Genomic DNA, 16,124 nt, shown 5'->3' with positions numbered 1-16,124 from the left:
GGACTGGTAATTTCATGGGGATGGGCACCGTTTAGTAAGCAACTACCTTTCCCAGTGCAGTTTGGCACCTGCTACATATATACATTAGAATATTGCTGGTAGCACTGGTAGATTTAGTGACTTGTTCATGATCACACAGCCATTTGTGTCAGAGGCCACACTTGACTGCTCCCAGTCTTTGCGAAGGTGAGGTGAACTTTATGGACTATGCCATATTTCCTCAAAGTTATTTTAGTAAAGACAAACTACTGCAAAATGTGCCTATTTAAAAACCTAAAGTTCAAATATGAATGCATAAATTAAGATCTTATGGCTTACCAAATCATTTGAATTTATGATAATTTGTTTTCAGCTTCTTAAAAATTCAGGATTGAAAAAAGATGATATTGCCATGTGGGAAGTAAATGAAGCCTTTAGTTTAGTTGTATTAGCAAATATGAAAATGTTGGATATTGATCCTAAAAAAGTGAACATCAATGGAGGTGCTGTTTCTTTGGGACACCCAATTGGGTAAGTGAAAATTATTGTACAGAACACGTTCTATCTCTGCATATTCTTAGTTTCTGTGTTTCAGTGTTTCCAAAATTTTATGCTAACCATTTGAGAGTTAAAATGCTAAGCTGATGAAATTTAAGTGGATTTATATATTTTGGGTTCTTTCTTTTGCTAATGGATTTGAGAATATTTGCTATCAACAATAATGACTGAAAGAGAGTTTTGCTTCCAGAAAAAGTGTGGAGTGCCTAAATAAAATGAATAATGGTTGCCTTTGTGCCACTGCCAAGTAATTGTTATGTATGTTCAAAGTACAGTATGTGCAAGGTAAAAGGGCTTGAGGAACAACTCTTCACTGTTTAGGTTACTAGGGAGAATTAAATGTTGTTTGGAAAGAAAAAAACAGAAGAAATACTTCAAGCCATATAGAAAAATGATGCTGAAGAGTCAAAAGGGAATCCTAATCTAACTCAAGAAGTTCTAAATTGGAATAATGTTGTCCACAATTCAAATACAAATGTGCATAAATATATCTTAGCATAGACTACAAAAGAGGAAAGAAAGAACCACTGAACATTAGAGCTAAGTATTATGTAGCATGAGGGTTGCATCCCCTGCCATAACAGAGCCATCTAGAGTATCTGAGAAGGAAACAGCAGCTTATACTTTGAAAAATGATTGCGTGTATCCAAAGGTTGCATTGGGGGAGAGGAGGCCATTCAAAAGGAAAGGAGTAAAGGAAGAAGTGATAAATGGTGCTAGGTGGTGACTCTTTGCTGTCTTCTCTCTTACCAAGTCATACATCCAAGATGTGACTGAGATATCCATTTAATTACCTGTTAAAACAGGAGTGACCAATTCCTGCTTCTGGTGATTCATTTTAGGAAAAGTAATAGTAAGAATGAACTTAGAAAGTACTTCTAAGGATCATGAAGTCATCAATTTAACAAACATTTGTTACTCTTCTGTTATGAATAAGGCACTGTGCTTGTTACTGGGATTACAAATACAAAAACCCAGCTCAGAACCCAGCTCAGGTGCTACTTCCTACATGATACCTTCCCTGAATCTCTTAGTGTTCTTTCCTTCTCAGATTACTTTGTTTACTCCTTGTTTACTCATCTGTGTTGCATTTCCACCTCCACCCCAGAATGTAAATGCTTTTATCAACCACAGTAGTGATCTTATTTTACTCTAGTTTTTATTTTTTTTTTTGCATCACTAAAATTTCCCTCACCTTCTCTAAGCAAGTCATCCTGTATAATAAACAGTATTTTAAAAGCCAAAAATAAAGAAAAAAAATCAGCAGATATATAAAATGTACGTTTGTAGATCTCCCACTTCTACAAAAGGGTATGGTGGGAATATGTATCTCATATTTTTTCAAGTCATGCTTGTTCTTTATAATTTTGCAACATTCACTTTTGCCTTTTTTTTGGTGGTTATTTTACTATAATTTTCTTGGCTGTGCATCAGTTCATGCAGTTCTTTTCACGTCTTTTCCGTATTCATCACAATCATAATTCAGCATAGTAATACCCTATTCATGTACCACAGTTTAGCCTTTTCCCAGATGATAAGCATCTTGGTTTCTAACTCTTTGCTATCGTAAGAAGTTCAAATATAAATATTTTGTAGCATGTGGGGACCTTACTCTTTTCCTGTGGTTTCCTTGAGGCATAAACCCAAGAATTTCTGGGTCAAGAGAGAGGACTTTTTAGCCACTTTGTTTGCAGAGGATTCGTGTTCAGGACTGGGCTTTGGTTAGATGATCTCTCAGGTTCTGTTGGCAGAGAAATGGAATGACTTTGTTTTATGCTTTGAAAGTGTTCTCATACATGTTCTCAAAAACTACTAGTTACTTTATTAAGGTGCGTGGACACTTACCTGTCACTTCCTCAAATAATAGCTTTTGTACCTCAGAAAATTCTAAAGTATGTGAATTATAGATATGACTGTGAAATTAAAACTAAATTTTTGTGCTTTAGAAACATAAGGCTATATATATGAAGAATGAAAATGTTTTTTTCCCTTTTAAATTCTAGGATGTCTGGAGCAAGAATTGTTGTTCACATGGTTCATGCCTTGAAGCAAGGAGAGTATGGTATTGCAGGGATTTGCAATGGAGGAGGCGGTGCGTCTGCAATACTAATCCAGAAGTTCTAGAAAATGGAGCCAAGGACCCTCACCTGTACTTGTGATCAGAAGAGATCAACCAGTTAGTTAATAATTAAGGGTGTGCAAAGGGACAGCTTTTCTGGATGCTGCACAGAATCCATGTATAGCATAAATAAACAATTTTCTCATCAGATTTGGTAATCTTAAGGAATTTTTAGCTAAGAAAGGGATCTCTAAAGCCTTTTCAATTTCCAGGAAGACTTGGGCATGATTGTTGAATTGAAAAGTATCCAGTTTTAAAATGGATTCATACTTTTCAAAATTCTGCAGTGGTAGGAGCATGGATGAGTGCCTTCCAAAAAGCCCTAAGTTTCTTTTTGGTAAAATGGATGTAAACTTACCTTTAAGCTTTTTCTTAATTTTTCACTGTGACATGTAATTATTAATCCTTATCATTGATACACTTTTTGTAATTAATTTGACTAGAAATTAAATGTTTTTCAATAAATTGGGTCAGAGCCAAGTGTTTGACTAAAAAGTTGATAGTGAATCCAGCCTACAATTTAATTCCCTTTGAGACCTAGTTCTATAGTAAATACCATCCTTAAAGTCTTCTCTAAGCTAGACCTGGGGCAGCTAGATTGCCAAGCCTGAAGTCAGGAACACCTGAGTTCAAATTTGGCCTCAGACAATACCTAGGTGATCCTGGGCAAGTCACTTAGTCCTGTTTGCCTCAGTTTCCTTATCTTTCACATGAGCTGGAGAGGAAAACAACAAAGTACTCCAGTATCTTTAAGAAGTCCCCAAATGTGGGGTCATGAAGAATTGGACAAGACTGAACAACAAAAAATCCAGACATGGGCTGAGTTTCTTTAGTTGTTCCTTTGGCCTCTTGTATACCTGCTGCTAAACTCTAGGTGAACCGTAATGTCTCTAGTTTATACCCATGATTTTTTTTTATACATTTCAAAGAATATACTCTAGTGGTGTTAACACTAAATAGGTGCTTTAATTCTTATATACAGTTAATAAATACAGGTTTGCACATTTAAAACTCAGTAGGTTTGGGAAGATTTATGGTGATTATTTTTCTTCACAATTGGTATGTAGCAGGTGTATAATCCTCATGAGCTAAGCCATTGTTTTCCAAATACTAGTTTGTGGAGTACTGGCACTAAACAGTAGAACTTATCAAATATCTAAAAACTGCCTTGCCTAATTCTGACCTGATAAAAGCTAGCAGGGTAGAGATTTAGGAAAACTAGGAACTTTTGCCATTTAGAAATAAGAGTTCTAATTTGTAAAGAGTAGTCTGGATTCCATAACATTCAGAAGACTGCTGGAAAATAAAGCTACAAGGCATAACAGAATAAACACAGCACTATGTGGGCATGAGGATATTGCATGAAATGGTAAGAGGAAGTTAAAATGAAGAGTATAACATGGGGGGGGGGGGGTGTCCCAAAAGTGCAGTTTAAAGTATTCTCAACTCTAAATCTGTAAACTGACCCTGCCAATCAACTTGCTAAGCTTAAAACCATGCCATGAGCTTTGTCTCTACCATGAAGTTAGGCGCTTCCAGATAGAAATAAAAGCATATGTTCAGAAACCAGGTGTCAATAAATAAGTCAAACTTTTGAAATTAACCAAAATATTTATTCAAACCTAACGGTAATGCAGTATCAAGTAATAGAGTTTATATAAACAGTGACTGCATAATATTTAGTTCCTTAGGAATCTTCATATTACCACATCAAACAAATTTTTTACAACACAAAAGTCTCAAGTAAAATTTGAACATGACAAAACAATTAGTGCTAGTGAAATAAACTGAGCAAATGGTTACCAGATAGCAAATGGGTTTTTATGGCTCAGTAAAGAACACAGTTGAAGAAAGCTACATTAATGTCAATGCTGGACAGCCCTGTAGGGAGAAAAATCTACATGGTTTAAGTTGAGTCACAATAGGAAGCACTTTAGAGAACGCACTTTACATCAGTAATATTCAGGCACAATAGGTTAAATGCTTAATTAAGATTTTGTTCTCAGGTAAAGGTTTAAATTGACCTTTAAACTTGATAGGTTTTATTACAAACAAGGATGATAGCTCTCTAATGCTTTCTCTATATAGCTAGGAAGAAGCTATGGAGACAATATATCATTGAACTGACCTGTGGATATCTACATATGTAGATACCTAGCACTGAAACAGTTTAAGGAAAAAGAGAAAAAAAATAGACAATAATTCCTTCACTATTTATCTACAGAGGAAAATATTGAAATGGATGTGGTTCTATAAGAAAAAATGCTAAGAAATAAATTTCAACACACAAGCTCTCAATATTGGATATAAGATTTAAATAAATGAGATTTGGCCATTAGATTGAAGACTTTTCTGAATTAGTGCAATTTTTTAAAAGCCCCAGTATTTTTTGGGGGGAGTAGGGAGGGGGAATATGTACATTTTTTGGGAAATTTCAACTACAAAGCAAACTTTATATATATGGCTCAATAGTCTAAACATTAAGATTTTGTAAAAATCCCTACACACCACAACAGGTCAAAACACTTATTAAATATCTTCTAAAATTCTCCCTTTCTTAACTAAGAGACCAGAATGACACCCACAAGGGATATTTAAAGCTCTTGTTTCTTCCTGTTTTTTTTTAACTTAAAAAAAAAATCAGGAACACAACCTTTACCGTGATAACGAGGAGTAGAGAAACACTTAAAAAAAAAAAAAAAACCACCAAAAACCTATCAAACTCTTATTCTAAGGCCCTACCTTTAATTTGTTTAATGGCTAAGTCTTAGAAATGTCTTGTTAGGCTGACTATAAACAATTACTTTCTTTCAAAGAATTAAATGAAACTGTTCTAAAGGATAAATCTGTGAATTGGGAATTGGTTGGTAATTAAAAAACAAAACCAAACCAGGCTTTTCAGAACATTTAGTTAATTGAAATTCAATTTCAATACAATTTATACAGTATTTACAATATGCAGTTGTTGTAGCTATACAGTTTTGCAGTTTAATGGCTTTATACTTCTGCAAGTGCTTTTTTCAAAATAAAAATATACTAAATCAAGTCTATTTACAAACTAGCAAGCTGCTTTAGAAACAGCATGATACAGCTATAAAGTGTAACTTCAGTGCACTGACAATGCAGTTCATGCTCTCAGATTTTTTTCCTACTCATAGTAATAAATTGTTAATGTTCTTAATAATTTAGAGCTCTTATTCATCATAATGCAAAGACAACAAAAATTTGTCCACGTCCATTCCAGCAGGAAATGAATTAGGTAGCTTCTTTTTCTGTTGAGAGAAGAAAAACAACCCCATGTTAACTAACATCAAATTCACATAATCACAATGGATCAGCCTCAGCCTTTTCAGTGTCCTATGTTTGCCTTTTCCAAATGAGAGAAAAATGCTAAATTACTTTAGATAAGCAGTTTTGTAGTTATATAAAAATAAATACAAGTTTATAATTATTTTTATATGAAGATTTCATTTAGTAATAAGTTTATATATATTTTTGGATTCTAAACTCATCCTAATGATAATAATCATTAGCTATGTGACTTCTGAGAGTTCACTTCCCTTGACTGTAAAATGGGTATAATATACCCTGTATAACCTAATTATCTCAAAGGGTGGTTGTAAGGAAAGCACTTTGTAAGAATTACAATAGTCACCACTTTTTCTATATTATTAAGAAAATGTTCCCCATGTATATAATCTAACTTTTTTAAACACTCAAGATTTGAATTAAAAAATCTCATGAAAACATTTCTCACAAAGCATTTTTTAAAAGTTAAGTTGTTATCACAGTTGCTGAACGGTTTAATTTAGGAAAATTGGAAATACCATCCATGTACCTCCTTTCTAGTACACTGAAAGGCTAAAATAATGTTTTGGATAAATGGATTTTTGAAAGAAGTAATGTGCCACTTTTTTCGGCAAAACTTTTGATAGCAAAATGGAATTTAATATATGTAAGACAATTTACAGGGCCAGCACACAGTAAGTTATCAATTGGATAAATGAACAAATGGATATGGAAGTCAAGATTATAAGGTGTCAGAAAACTTTAGTCTCATCCTAATTCCACCTAAGGTAACACATTTGATGAATATAGAAGGTATTATGCACAGTTAGCATGTAATTATTAAGATAATGATCAGCCAGATTAATGGACATCAGTAAACAGTGGAAAACTATTTAATCTGAGCCTCAAAAAAAAAACAAATTTTTAAAAAGCTTTCAGACTTGCCTTAATTTTCTTCTTTTTTATTGGCACTGCTGAATTTGGAAGATTTTTATTAGAAGAACGTGTAGGTCGATCACGCTCATCTAAATCTTCTAGTTTTCTTTTTTTTGTGGTGGTCCTTGAAGATCTAAATTGCTGTGTATTATCTTTGAGAGGTTTTGAAGTAGTCCTTGAGATGGCGGCCCGTGAGAGAATCATTAAAGTATGAGCTGCCATGTTTACACTATTTTCACTCCCTGTTTCACTGGCAGGGCTACAGGCTGGTAAGTCTGGAGTGGCAGGAGGGACCATTCCCTTGGGAGTGCCACTCTCATCACTGTAACGTCTACTGGAGGGAGTCTGGGTGCTGTCACAGGGTTCTTCTCTATGTTTCTCCCCAGCTGCTGATCCTGGTGTCCGAGGCACAGGTAAATCCCCAGTACTGGGGAGTCTGTTAGTTGGGCTGTGCCAATGAAGGTCATGTAATTTTTCTATACTGTTTTTAGTTAAAGGACTGGCAGATTTACTAGTCTGATCTCGTTTTAGCTCCTTTGAAGCTGTCCCTGTTGAAACAGTGTTTTTACTGTTCGAAGATGGCCCCTGTTTTTTAGTCAGTTCTTGAACTGAGGCAGTAGTTTTCTCATTCCATAAAGGACCATTCTGATGCCCATTTGATAATTTGATGGCTTCCTGATTCTTCTGCCTTTCCACATCCCTTTGTAGCTCATTCTCCTTATTAGCCGTTGCTTTATGAAAAGAATCAAGAACCAGGCCAGTCAGTGAACTCTTTTTTTCAGGTTGGGTTTCTTTCCCAGCTGTATTCCTACTGCTTGCAGTTTCTGACTGTGATAAAATCTTAGGCCCAGAAGGTTTTTCTTTCTCTTTTTTGACATTAAAAGAGGATTTTACAATGGAGGATGACACGGTGGGAGGGTCCACAGTAACAAAAGGAATGTCATTTCTTTCTTTGTTTTGAGACAGTGTTTTGGTATTAGACCCTTGGATGCTGACTCCAGGAGATGTATCAAAGCATAGCACACGCCTGTGACTTTCATGTGGTTTGCTAGTGGACACTGTACTGTCTGCTGAAAGAGGAATTGTGGTGTCTTCTAATTTCTTCCCAAGATCTGCAGCCATATTCTTTTCAGGAATTAGAGTTCTGCAAAAAAGGGGAAAAATACTTCAGCAACAAAATGCTACCATTTAAATAACACAAGTGTAGAAGAAAACATTTGTGCCTCACCTCTGTGTATGCAAACTAACTGGGTGGCTCAAAGAATCCCCCAAGCTGGCTGTCAACTTTCCTGGAACTATTAAAATAGAAACAATTAAGGACAGAAAACATCCTTTGGAGAAATTATACCCACCTGTAAGAGAAGAGGTTGGTGATTACAACTGCAATATTTTTACATATTACTGGCGCTGAATTTTCTGAAGAAATAGAAACACATGCATAGACTACTTTGAAACTAGAAGTCTACTGACTGAAGAAAACTTTACCCTCTAGTCTTAAATTCTCAAACACACTTAAAACCAAGACCGGTAACCCTGAGAAAGTTCTCTTGTGATAAACTTGAATACATGATTAAATGAAAAGTCTAAGTAAATACCTTGCTCTGGGCAGGAGAGGTGTTTATTTTAAAAAGTGTGTATTTAATCTTAAAAATATAGAGTATTTGCTAATAAAATCTTAATTCCTTGATAAAATGAATTCTTATGTTAACCTAGGCATCTCTTCTCCTATCAGGCCTGCTTAGCACTATAAGTCAATCAAAAGACATATTAAATATAAATACATTGGACTTATTTAATAAATTTATATAAATCATTACATGTTAAGTATTTACTCATTAATTTGCTAAGAAATAGCAAATTCTATAGATTAATATTTAAACAAAATTAAATATATTAAATATAAAGCAAAAGACATTAAATGTATTGTATAGTTTGGTTTCAGGTACAGGATCAATAAAATATTAGATCCTACATTTGAGGTTGGAGGCCATCGGTTTGACTACTAGCTTTCCCATTTATCTGTATAATTTTGCCCAAGTCAATTAACTTCTCTAGGCCTCAGTTTCTTCATCTATAAAAATAAAGAGGTTGGACTAGATTACCTCTTATGTCTCTTCCAGCTCTAAATCTATGATTTAAAAGCCTTAGGAATGCCATGTCATGTGGGAAAGAAGGTCTGCAAGGCCAGAAAATGCAGTCAGGTGAGAGGATTTAGAAATTATGTGGGAAAAGTATTAGAGACTGGGGATTGGGACATTCATAAAGGAGCAGGGGACTGCCATTTATTTGTGGGAGAGAGGACTGAAAAAAGGAGAAATGATAAAGGTAAATAAAATACATAGGTATAGGGCACAAAGGAGAGAATCACAAAATAGCAAAGAAGCACCAACGTCACAACTAGTTATGGAAACCAAAGTTAATAAAATTCTAGAATGGATTAACTAATGATTTGTAAGCATTAAGAAAATAAAGCAGTGGTTTTCATTTTTGTCAGCTCAGATTAAGTACTTGTTTCCTAGTCTATGTGTGAGTTGTCATTTCACTTTGGGATAAGGCTCATGAGATCATTTTTTTAATTTCCTTTTTGGGGTGCAGGTGGGGAAGGCAAGGCAATTGAGGTTAAGTGACTTGCCCTACGTCACACAGTTAATGTGTCAAGTGTCTGACACAGGATTTGAACTCAGGTCCTCCCAACTCCAGGGCCAGTGCTCTATTCACGGTGCCACTTAGCTACCCCGAGTTCTTCCTTTCAGAGGCGAACTAGGTGTTTATTAACTGAAGAACATGGAGAGAGCTCCCTTCTATTTCTGTCTGTTTTATCTGCCCACAGCTTCCCAGCATTTCAGATTTAAGCTATGGAAGCAATCTAATACCAAGGCTGGTCTCAGACATCAGTACCCTGAAAGAATCCCATTATCTAGCAAACTCTCACTTCCTGTTTCCCTTATCCATCTGATTCAGTTATCCCTTGCTGTGGAGAAAACCCTTTCTGGTGATACCTCACTCTAAATTCCATCTTTACTTACCTTAGTGTGGTCCTCATTGCCCCAGATCCTCCCCTGCCCATTACCTCCACTCTTCCTCTTAAGAGGAGACATACCTTTTGCCATCATCACCTGCAATATCTCCCCTAGTGAGGACTGTTCTATACATTTACATCTCTTGGTCTAGATTTTTTAAAAAGTTGTCTATAAAGCTGTCACTCACCTTTCTTAAGGAGATGAGTAACTACCTTATAGCCTTCTAACATTACCCCCCCTACTGAGACCTCAATATACACTTGTTTGCCCCTCCAGCACACTGGCCTCCCTTCACTGACCCATACATTCCCTCTCCCTCACCTTCTTACAGGGATAGTCATGGCTCAGATTTCACCATTACTCCTAACTGCTGTCTTCAAGGTTCCTAAATCCTTCAGTTCTCCTCTCTGATAATCTCTCCATTTCTCCCTCTACCTGAATCTTCCTTTAATTCTCACTATGACTTACTGTCCCAGGTCACCATCTCATGTATCCCTACTCTGATCTCAGTCCAACTTTCACCAACTTATGTCCTCAAACCTTCCCATCTTTCTTACTTCCCTTTCACTGTTGAGGGTACCATCATCCTCCCCATCACCCAAGTTTAAAACCTAGTTATAATGCTCACCTCCTTATTCTATCCCCCACGTTAGTCTGCAGTCGAGTTTTGTCAATTTATCCTGTCTATGTCTTGTTTGACCACAGCTACTTGCATGTTGTTTCCCCAATCACACTGTGAGGTCCTTGAGACTAGGGCTTGTCTTTTGCCTTTCTATCTGAAGTCCTTAGCAGAGTACCTACCACATAGTAGGTACTTAATGTTCGTTCTTTGATTGATAACCTAGTGGCTGACCAGTTCAACTTTATTTTGGAATCTCTTGTTCCCTTGTCCAGTCAATGCCAAAACCACACCCCAACTGTGGTATTAGGAGATGACTCCTACTACTCTGCACTCCTATTCAAATGCTGCAGAAAGCTACTAGAGAAACTGGTATGCTGAAATGATCACAAATTTGTTAATTACAACTCCACCTCCCTCAATGTTGCATGGCAAACTTTTATTTTTTCCCCTCACTGACTTTCTATTCACAGAGTAGGGATTTCAAATGTTCTCTCCTCAAGCCCTTCACATACTCTCACCTTCCTTTGCCAAAGAGAAACTTCCTTCCTTGCTTTACTGAGAAAATGGAAGTCATTTGCCATGTGTGAACTTTTTCCTTATTCAATCTGAAAATTCTTCCATAGCATTTTTCTCTTGCTTTTCTCATTTCTGAGAAAGAAGTCAAGACTTCTTTCTGACAAGTCAAAGCCAGATGCTCTAATTCACACACCAGATCCCAACTCCTCTCCTGGGGGCTTTTCCCCTTGCACCAGCAATTTCTCCTTATCCATGAGACGGCTGGTGGTGCACCACAGTGTACTGGGCCTAGAGTCAGGAAGGCCTGAGTTTAAATCTGGCCTCACTTACTAGCTGTGTGACTCTGGACAAGTTATTTTACCACTGTCTGCCTCAGTTTCCTCATCTGTAAAATGGGGATAACCTCCCAGAGCTGTTGTGAGAGTAAAGTGAGATAATACTTGTAAAGTGTTTGGCAGAGTGCCCAACACACAGAAGGTGCTATCTAAGAGCTTACTGCTTTCCCTTTTCCCGATAATTCCTTCTTGGATCATCCCCATCAACATGCCCAGGTTTCCCCCATCCTTAAACAATCGTAACTTGGTCCTTCCATCTCCTTAAGCTACCATCCTATTTCTTTTTCCTTTCATAGCCAGAATCTCACTGCGACTTCTGACAATTAACCTCTTCCTGGTTATTCTTGATTCTCCTGGCCTTGCTGACACTGCTTTCTTTTCGTCCGACCACTCCTTCTCACCCTCCTTTGTCGGATCATCACTGACCTCCCTTTCACTAAATATTAGTATCCTGTGAAACTGGTTGAGAGCCCTCTTCTCTCTCTTTACTCCCTTTTGGAGATCTCATCAGCTCCCATAGTTCACCTGTCACTCACTTCTATGCAGACAACTCCTAATATCCAACCCCAATCTATCTCCTGAACTCCAGGCCTACCTTGCCAACTAGTGAATTTCTCTACCTGGATGTCCTACTTGCACCTCAAACTTCACATGTCCAAACTAAAACTTATCATTTCTCCCTTCCCCCAACCCCTTTTAATCTATCCCTTCTCTAAACTTTCATATATCTGAAGATATTACCATCCTTCCAGTCATCCAATGGCAACTTCAGAGTCATCCTCAAGTCTTCTCACTATCACATCCTCATCTCCCTTACCCAACCAAAGTGCCAAGTTTTTATTTGTTCTAACTCCACCACGGCTTTTATGTCCTTCTCTTCATTCAGAAAATCAATAGTTTGACTTCGGGTCAACAAAGCAATAATATTAGAGTACTAGTTTTGGAGTATGGTCATTACCCTATAGCAGACACTTCTCACCTGAACTACTTTAACACCTCTTTGCTTTCTAGTTTCTTTCGTATCCAATCTATACACCATAGAGCTGCTGAAAATCATCATAAAGCAGTTTTAATCATGTCACCCCTCTACTGAAAAACCTTCAGTGATCTCTTCTCTTGCCTCTAAGACAAAATACATACTCTTCAGCTAGGCATTTAAAGCCTCCCACATCTTGGCTCCCACCTATCATTACAGGCTTGTTTTATATTACTTCTTTTCTAACATTCTACATTTAAGCAAAGCTGGTCTACAAGGTATTCTACAAACTTGGCATTCTATCTCCTCTACAATATACTTTTTTTTACAGGATATGATTCAGCTTGAAATTCACTATCTACCTTTATCTATTGGAATCCTTAATTTCCTTCAAAACTTAGCCCAGGAGCCACCTTTCTTGATCTCCTACATTGTTAATGCTTTCTTGATCCTTAAGTTACCTTGTATTTACTTGTGTGTGTTTATGTTGGATTGCACTTGTAGAATTTAAGCTCCTCAGGGTCAAGGATTATTTTGTTTCTGTTTTTGTATCCCCAACATCTAGAACAGTGTACATGAGAGGTGCTTAATGAATGTTTACTGAATTTAACTGAATTAATCACTTGGAGCTAAGGTTCAAAGAGAACAAGTCATGCCAAGTAATGTGGACTAATGACTGGGAATCAATTTTGACAGGTCACGTTCAACATTTCTGTCAATTCCTTGGAATGATCATAAATGGCATAATTCCAGGTTGTAATTGACAAAGTTGGGGGGGGTGGGACTGACAATTAGACAAAAACCATTCAAGGTCAAATTCAAAGAGAAAACAGCTGTAGGGTGGAGGAGACCTAGCTTAAAAGTTATTCCTATGAAAAAGACCATGGTTTTAGCGGATTCATAAGTCAGTCTGATGCCACTCCCTAAAAAGCTAATGCAACTTTAGGCTTCATTAACAGATGTAGAGTACAAATCAAGGGGTCGTATGATTTTGTAATCTGCATTGTGTTGACAGCATTTTACATAAAACACTGATCAGATAAACTGGACTTGTCCTAGAGAGCACTCATTTACAACTACTTCATATGACGGATGATTGAAGGAATTGGGGATGCTTGTCCTGGTGATCTTTTTTCTAATTTGGGGTGTGTGTTTGATATTCAATATTCTTCAAGTACCTACTTTCTCCAAAGCTCTGGGTGCCAGGGAAGATAATGAATTTAGATAAGGCAAGGTCATCACACTTATATAGGGGGCATATAGTCCAAAAGGGAGAGAAGACACAAATGCTAATAATTACTGTACAAAACATAGTGAATAGTCTGGTTGGAGAACAGTGTAGATGAATGGGAGAAGGAGAAGGTGAGGCTGGAGAGGTTAAGTGATACTGTATTGAAAAGGGCAAAGGAAGGCTCAAATTTTACTCAACACATAAGACAGAGCTACTAAAGTGTTTTGAGAAAGGTACTTCTTATGCCTTAGGAAGATTAGTCTGCAATATGAAAGAGGGAAGTGAGTAGTGGAAAAAAGAAGACTGATTACAGAAGGCTAAAGAAATAATGCAGGTGAGTGGTAACAAAGATCTGCATTAGGGAAGTGGCAGTGGGATTTGAAAGGAAACTGAAGGGAGACATGGAAGTGGAATTGAAAAGAATTAGTAAAACAAATTGGAAATGAGAGTTTAAGCAAAGAAAAGTCAAAATATTGAACATGGGAGACTGGATGGAATGGCAGTTGTGATGGCTAGTTTGAAATACTAGAAAAGACAATCACACACAAGAGGCATTGGATATTTAGAACTAAAGGATATAAGTTATAGGGAAATACAGAGTTTTATAATAGCAGACTTGTTAAAAAAACAAACAATGGGCTGTCTTCTGAGGTAAGAGCTCCAAGTATTCAAAGTATTTAGGAGTACATGATGATCTCTAAGGGTTCCTTTCTATTAGAAGATTCAAAAGGGATCCTTTGCCAGAAAAAGTTAAGAGAGTTGCTACAAACAAGGAAACACAAGAAATATAAAGCTGACATTACTTAGCCAGCTTTAAAATGTACCTGCACTAGGCTTGTTTCTTGTTCCCTGGACTTTTTGAGATTTTGGAGGAATGGGGAGTTTAGGGACACTTCTGTTGCAGACTGGTGCTGCTAAAGGCATATGCAGAACCTAGATGGGAAAAAACTTTACATTAGAGTACGCTTGAAACATTTCACCACTCCATTTTTAACCCATATCAAAGCAGAAATGTTACCTGTCTGGGAGGGGCTGGAAAAGTATTTCCATTTTGCCCTACTACTGATACAGGAATCATTCCTACCATTCCCTGGAGTACAGGCTGAACTGGAGAGGCAATTATGATGGCAGATCCTAAAATTTAAAAATATTGAAGTTTTATACTCATAATAAATAACCTTAATACTCTGTAAATGATTCTATACAATCTTTCTTTCCTCATCTTCCTTTTCTCTTGTAAACAACCCAGATTAAGTCTTCACTTAATAGTAATGGTAAGAGTGGCAAGTGGAGACAAGAATCACAAAATGAATATTTTCCTGTCTCCTTTCTTTCTCATTTTATTGGTAGAATACTCTCCACTGCAATCCCTCTATGGTCTTCATGAGTATTTGTGGTTGAAAAAAAATATATTACTTGGTGGCCAACTTTCTAGTGATAAGCTTTTCTGAGTTTTACTAGGCTTGTTCTTGGATGATATTTCAAGGCTCCTACTTGAAGCCTATCCAGATCAGTAGGAAATGGCTTTGAGAACCCATATTCACCTTCATGTCAAAAAAAAGGCATCTTAAAAGTACTTTTTGTATTGCTTTCAATCACCCTACACAGGAACTATCTTAACTAAGTCAGATTTTAGAAATGGAAGATCAAATCACAACAATCCTCTTGAAAGAGATAAATATAAAAGTTATTCTTATTTATCTAGGTAGTTTATCACAGTTGGTTTTGAACATGGTGCTTACAAAGTTAAGTCACAAGAAATATTACGTACCTGGTGAGTCAAACTTCAGACTGATGTAGGTAGGACCCTAACTTCTAGAGCAAGGGTTAATAGCAGTGCCACCCAGATCACCAGCCCTCTTTTTGGCCCAGCAACAAGAAAGTTCATCAAGGGTAGGATCATGCTGGAGAACTGCTATCCCTGATGACCAATTGCCACTGATGGAAAGGTTAAGCCCAAGCATTGTCACAGCAACAATGTTACCTCAGACCATCTTCCAGTCCAGGAATTATCATTCGAGGAAACAATCTCTGTGAAATGACCTGGCCAGTACTTTTGTAGTTGCTGCTGCTTCTGCCCTTTCAATAGACACATCTACTAAAAAGCTGGAAAAGAAAGTTCTCAACACCAAAGTCTCTGCTACTATGAAATGGTTTAACATCAGAAATAGGTGTTTTTGTTATATTACTATTTGTTTTGCTGTAGTATCCTATAGACCGCAAGTTCTTTCCAAATGACTTGCAATTCCTACCTGGGTTGATGCTCCCTTTGAGAACAAGAGCTTCTGGCAAACAGGGTCAGTTTTACCTGTCTATTTGTATCCCTGGTACTGAGCACAATGCTTTGCACATAGTAAGCACTTAAATGCGTTCATTTATTCCCACATTCCACCCACAGGTGCAGAAAAAGTTTTCATAGCCAATCCTATAATCCCAATCAATTGATGTGAATCCATCAACCTTAGTGGAAAGGCAGTAAAAAATAGTATGGCTTACTGAAATTTCTAAGTAGATATCACTACTGAATATAAAAAGAAGCATGCT

The 16,124-nt window shown here is 36.9% G+C and overlaps 2 protein-coding genes across 2 annotated transcripts in view; one reads left to right on the top strand and one right to left on the bottom strand.

Moving 5' to 3' along the window:
* The window catches only part of ACAT1 (acetyl-CoA acetyltransferase 1), a 34,460-nt gene extending 31,339 nt beyond the window's left edge, over positions 1-3,121 (top strand). The window contains exons 11-12 of the mRNA XM_072611187.1: positions 353-510; positions 2,541-3,121. Of these exons, the coding sequence (XP_072467288.1) occupies positions 353-510; positions 2,541-2,661 (279 nt within the window). The 3' untranslated portion in view covers positions 2,662-3,121. The remainder of the gene's footprint in view (positions 1-352; positions 511-2,540) is intronic.
* A 1,126-nt stretch (positions 3,122-4,247) lies between these two features.
* The window catches only part of NPAT (nuclear protein, coactivator of histone transcription), a 48,194-nt gene continuing 36,317 nt past the window's right edge, over positions 4,248-16,124 (bottom strand). The window contains 5 exon segments of the mRNA XM_072611186.1: positions 4,248-5,928; positions 6,890-8,024; positions 8,109-8,175; positions 14,405-14,513; positions 14,599-14,714. Coding sequence (XP_072467287.1) covers positions 5,851-5,928; positions 6,890-8,024; positions 8,109-8,175; positions 14,405-14,513; positions 14,599-14,714 — 1,505 coding nt within the window. The 3' untranslated portion in view covers positions 4,248-5,850.

The sequence above is a fragment of the Notamacropus eugenii genome, chromosome 5, assembly GCF_028372415.1.
Source record: "Notamacropus eugenii isolate mMacEug1 chromosome 5, mMacEug1.pri_v2, whole genome shotgun sequence".
NCBI lineage: Eukaryota > Metazoa > Chordata > Mammalia > Diprotodontia > Macropodidae > Notamacropus > Notamacropus eugenii.
The sequence above is the reverse complement of the archived record's forward strand: the minus strand, read 5'-3'. Positions and strand labels throughout refer to the sequence as shown.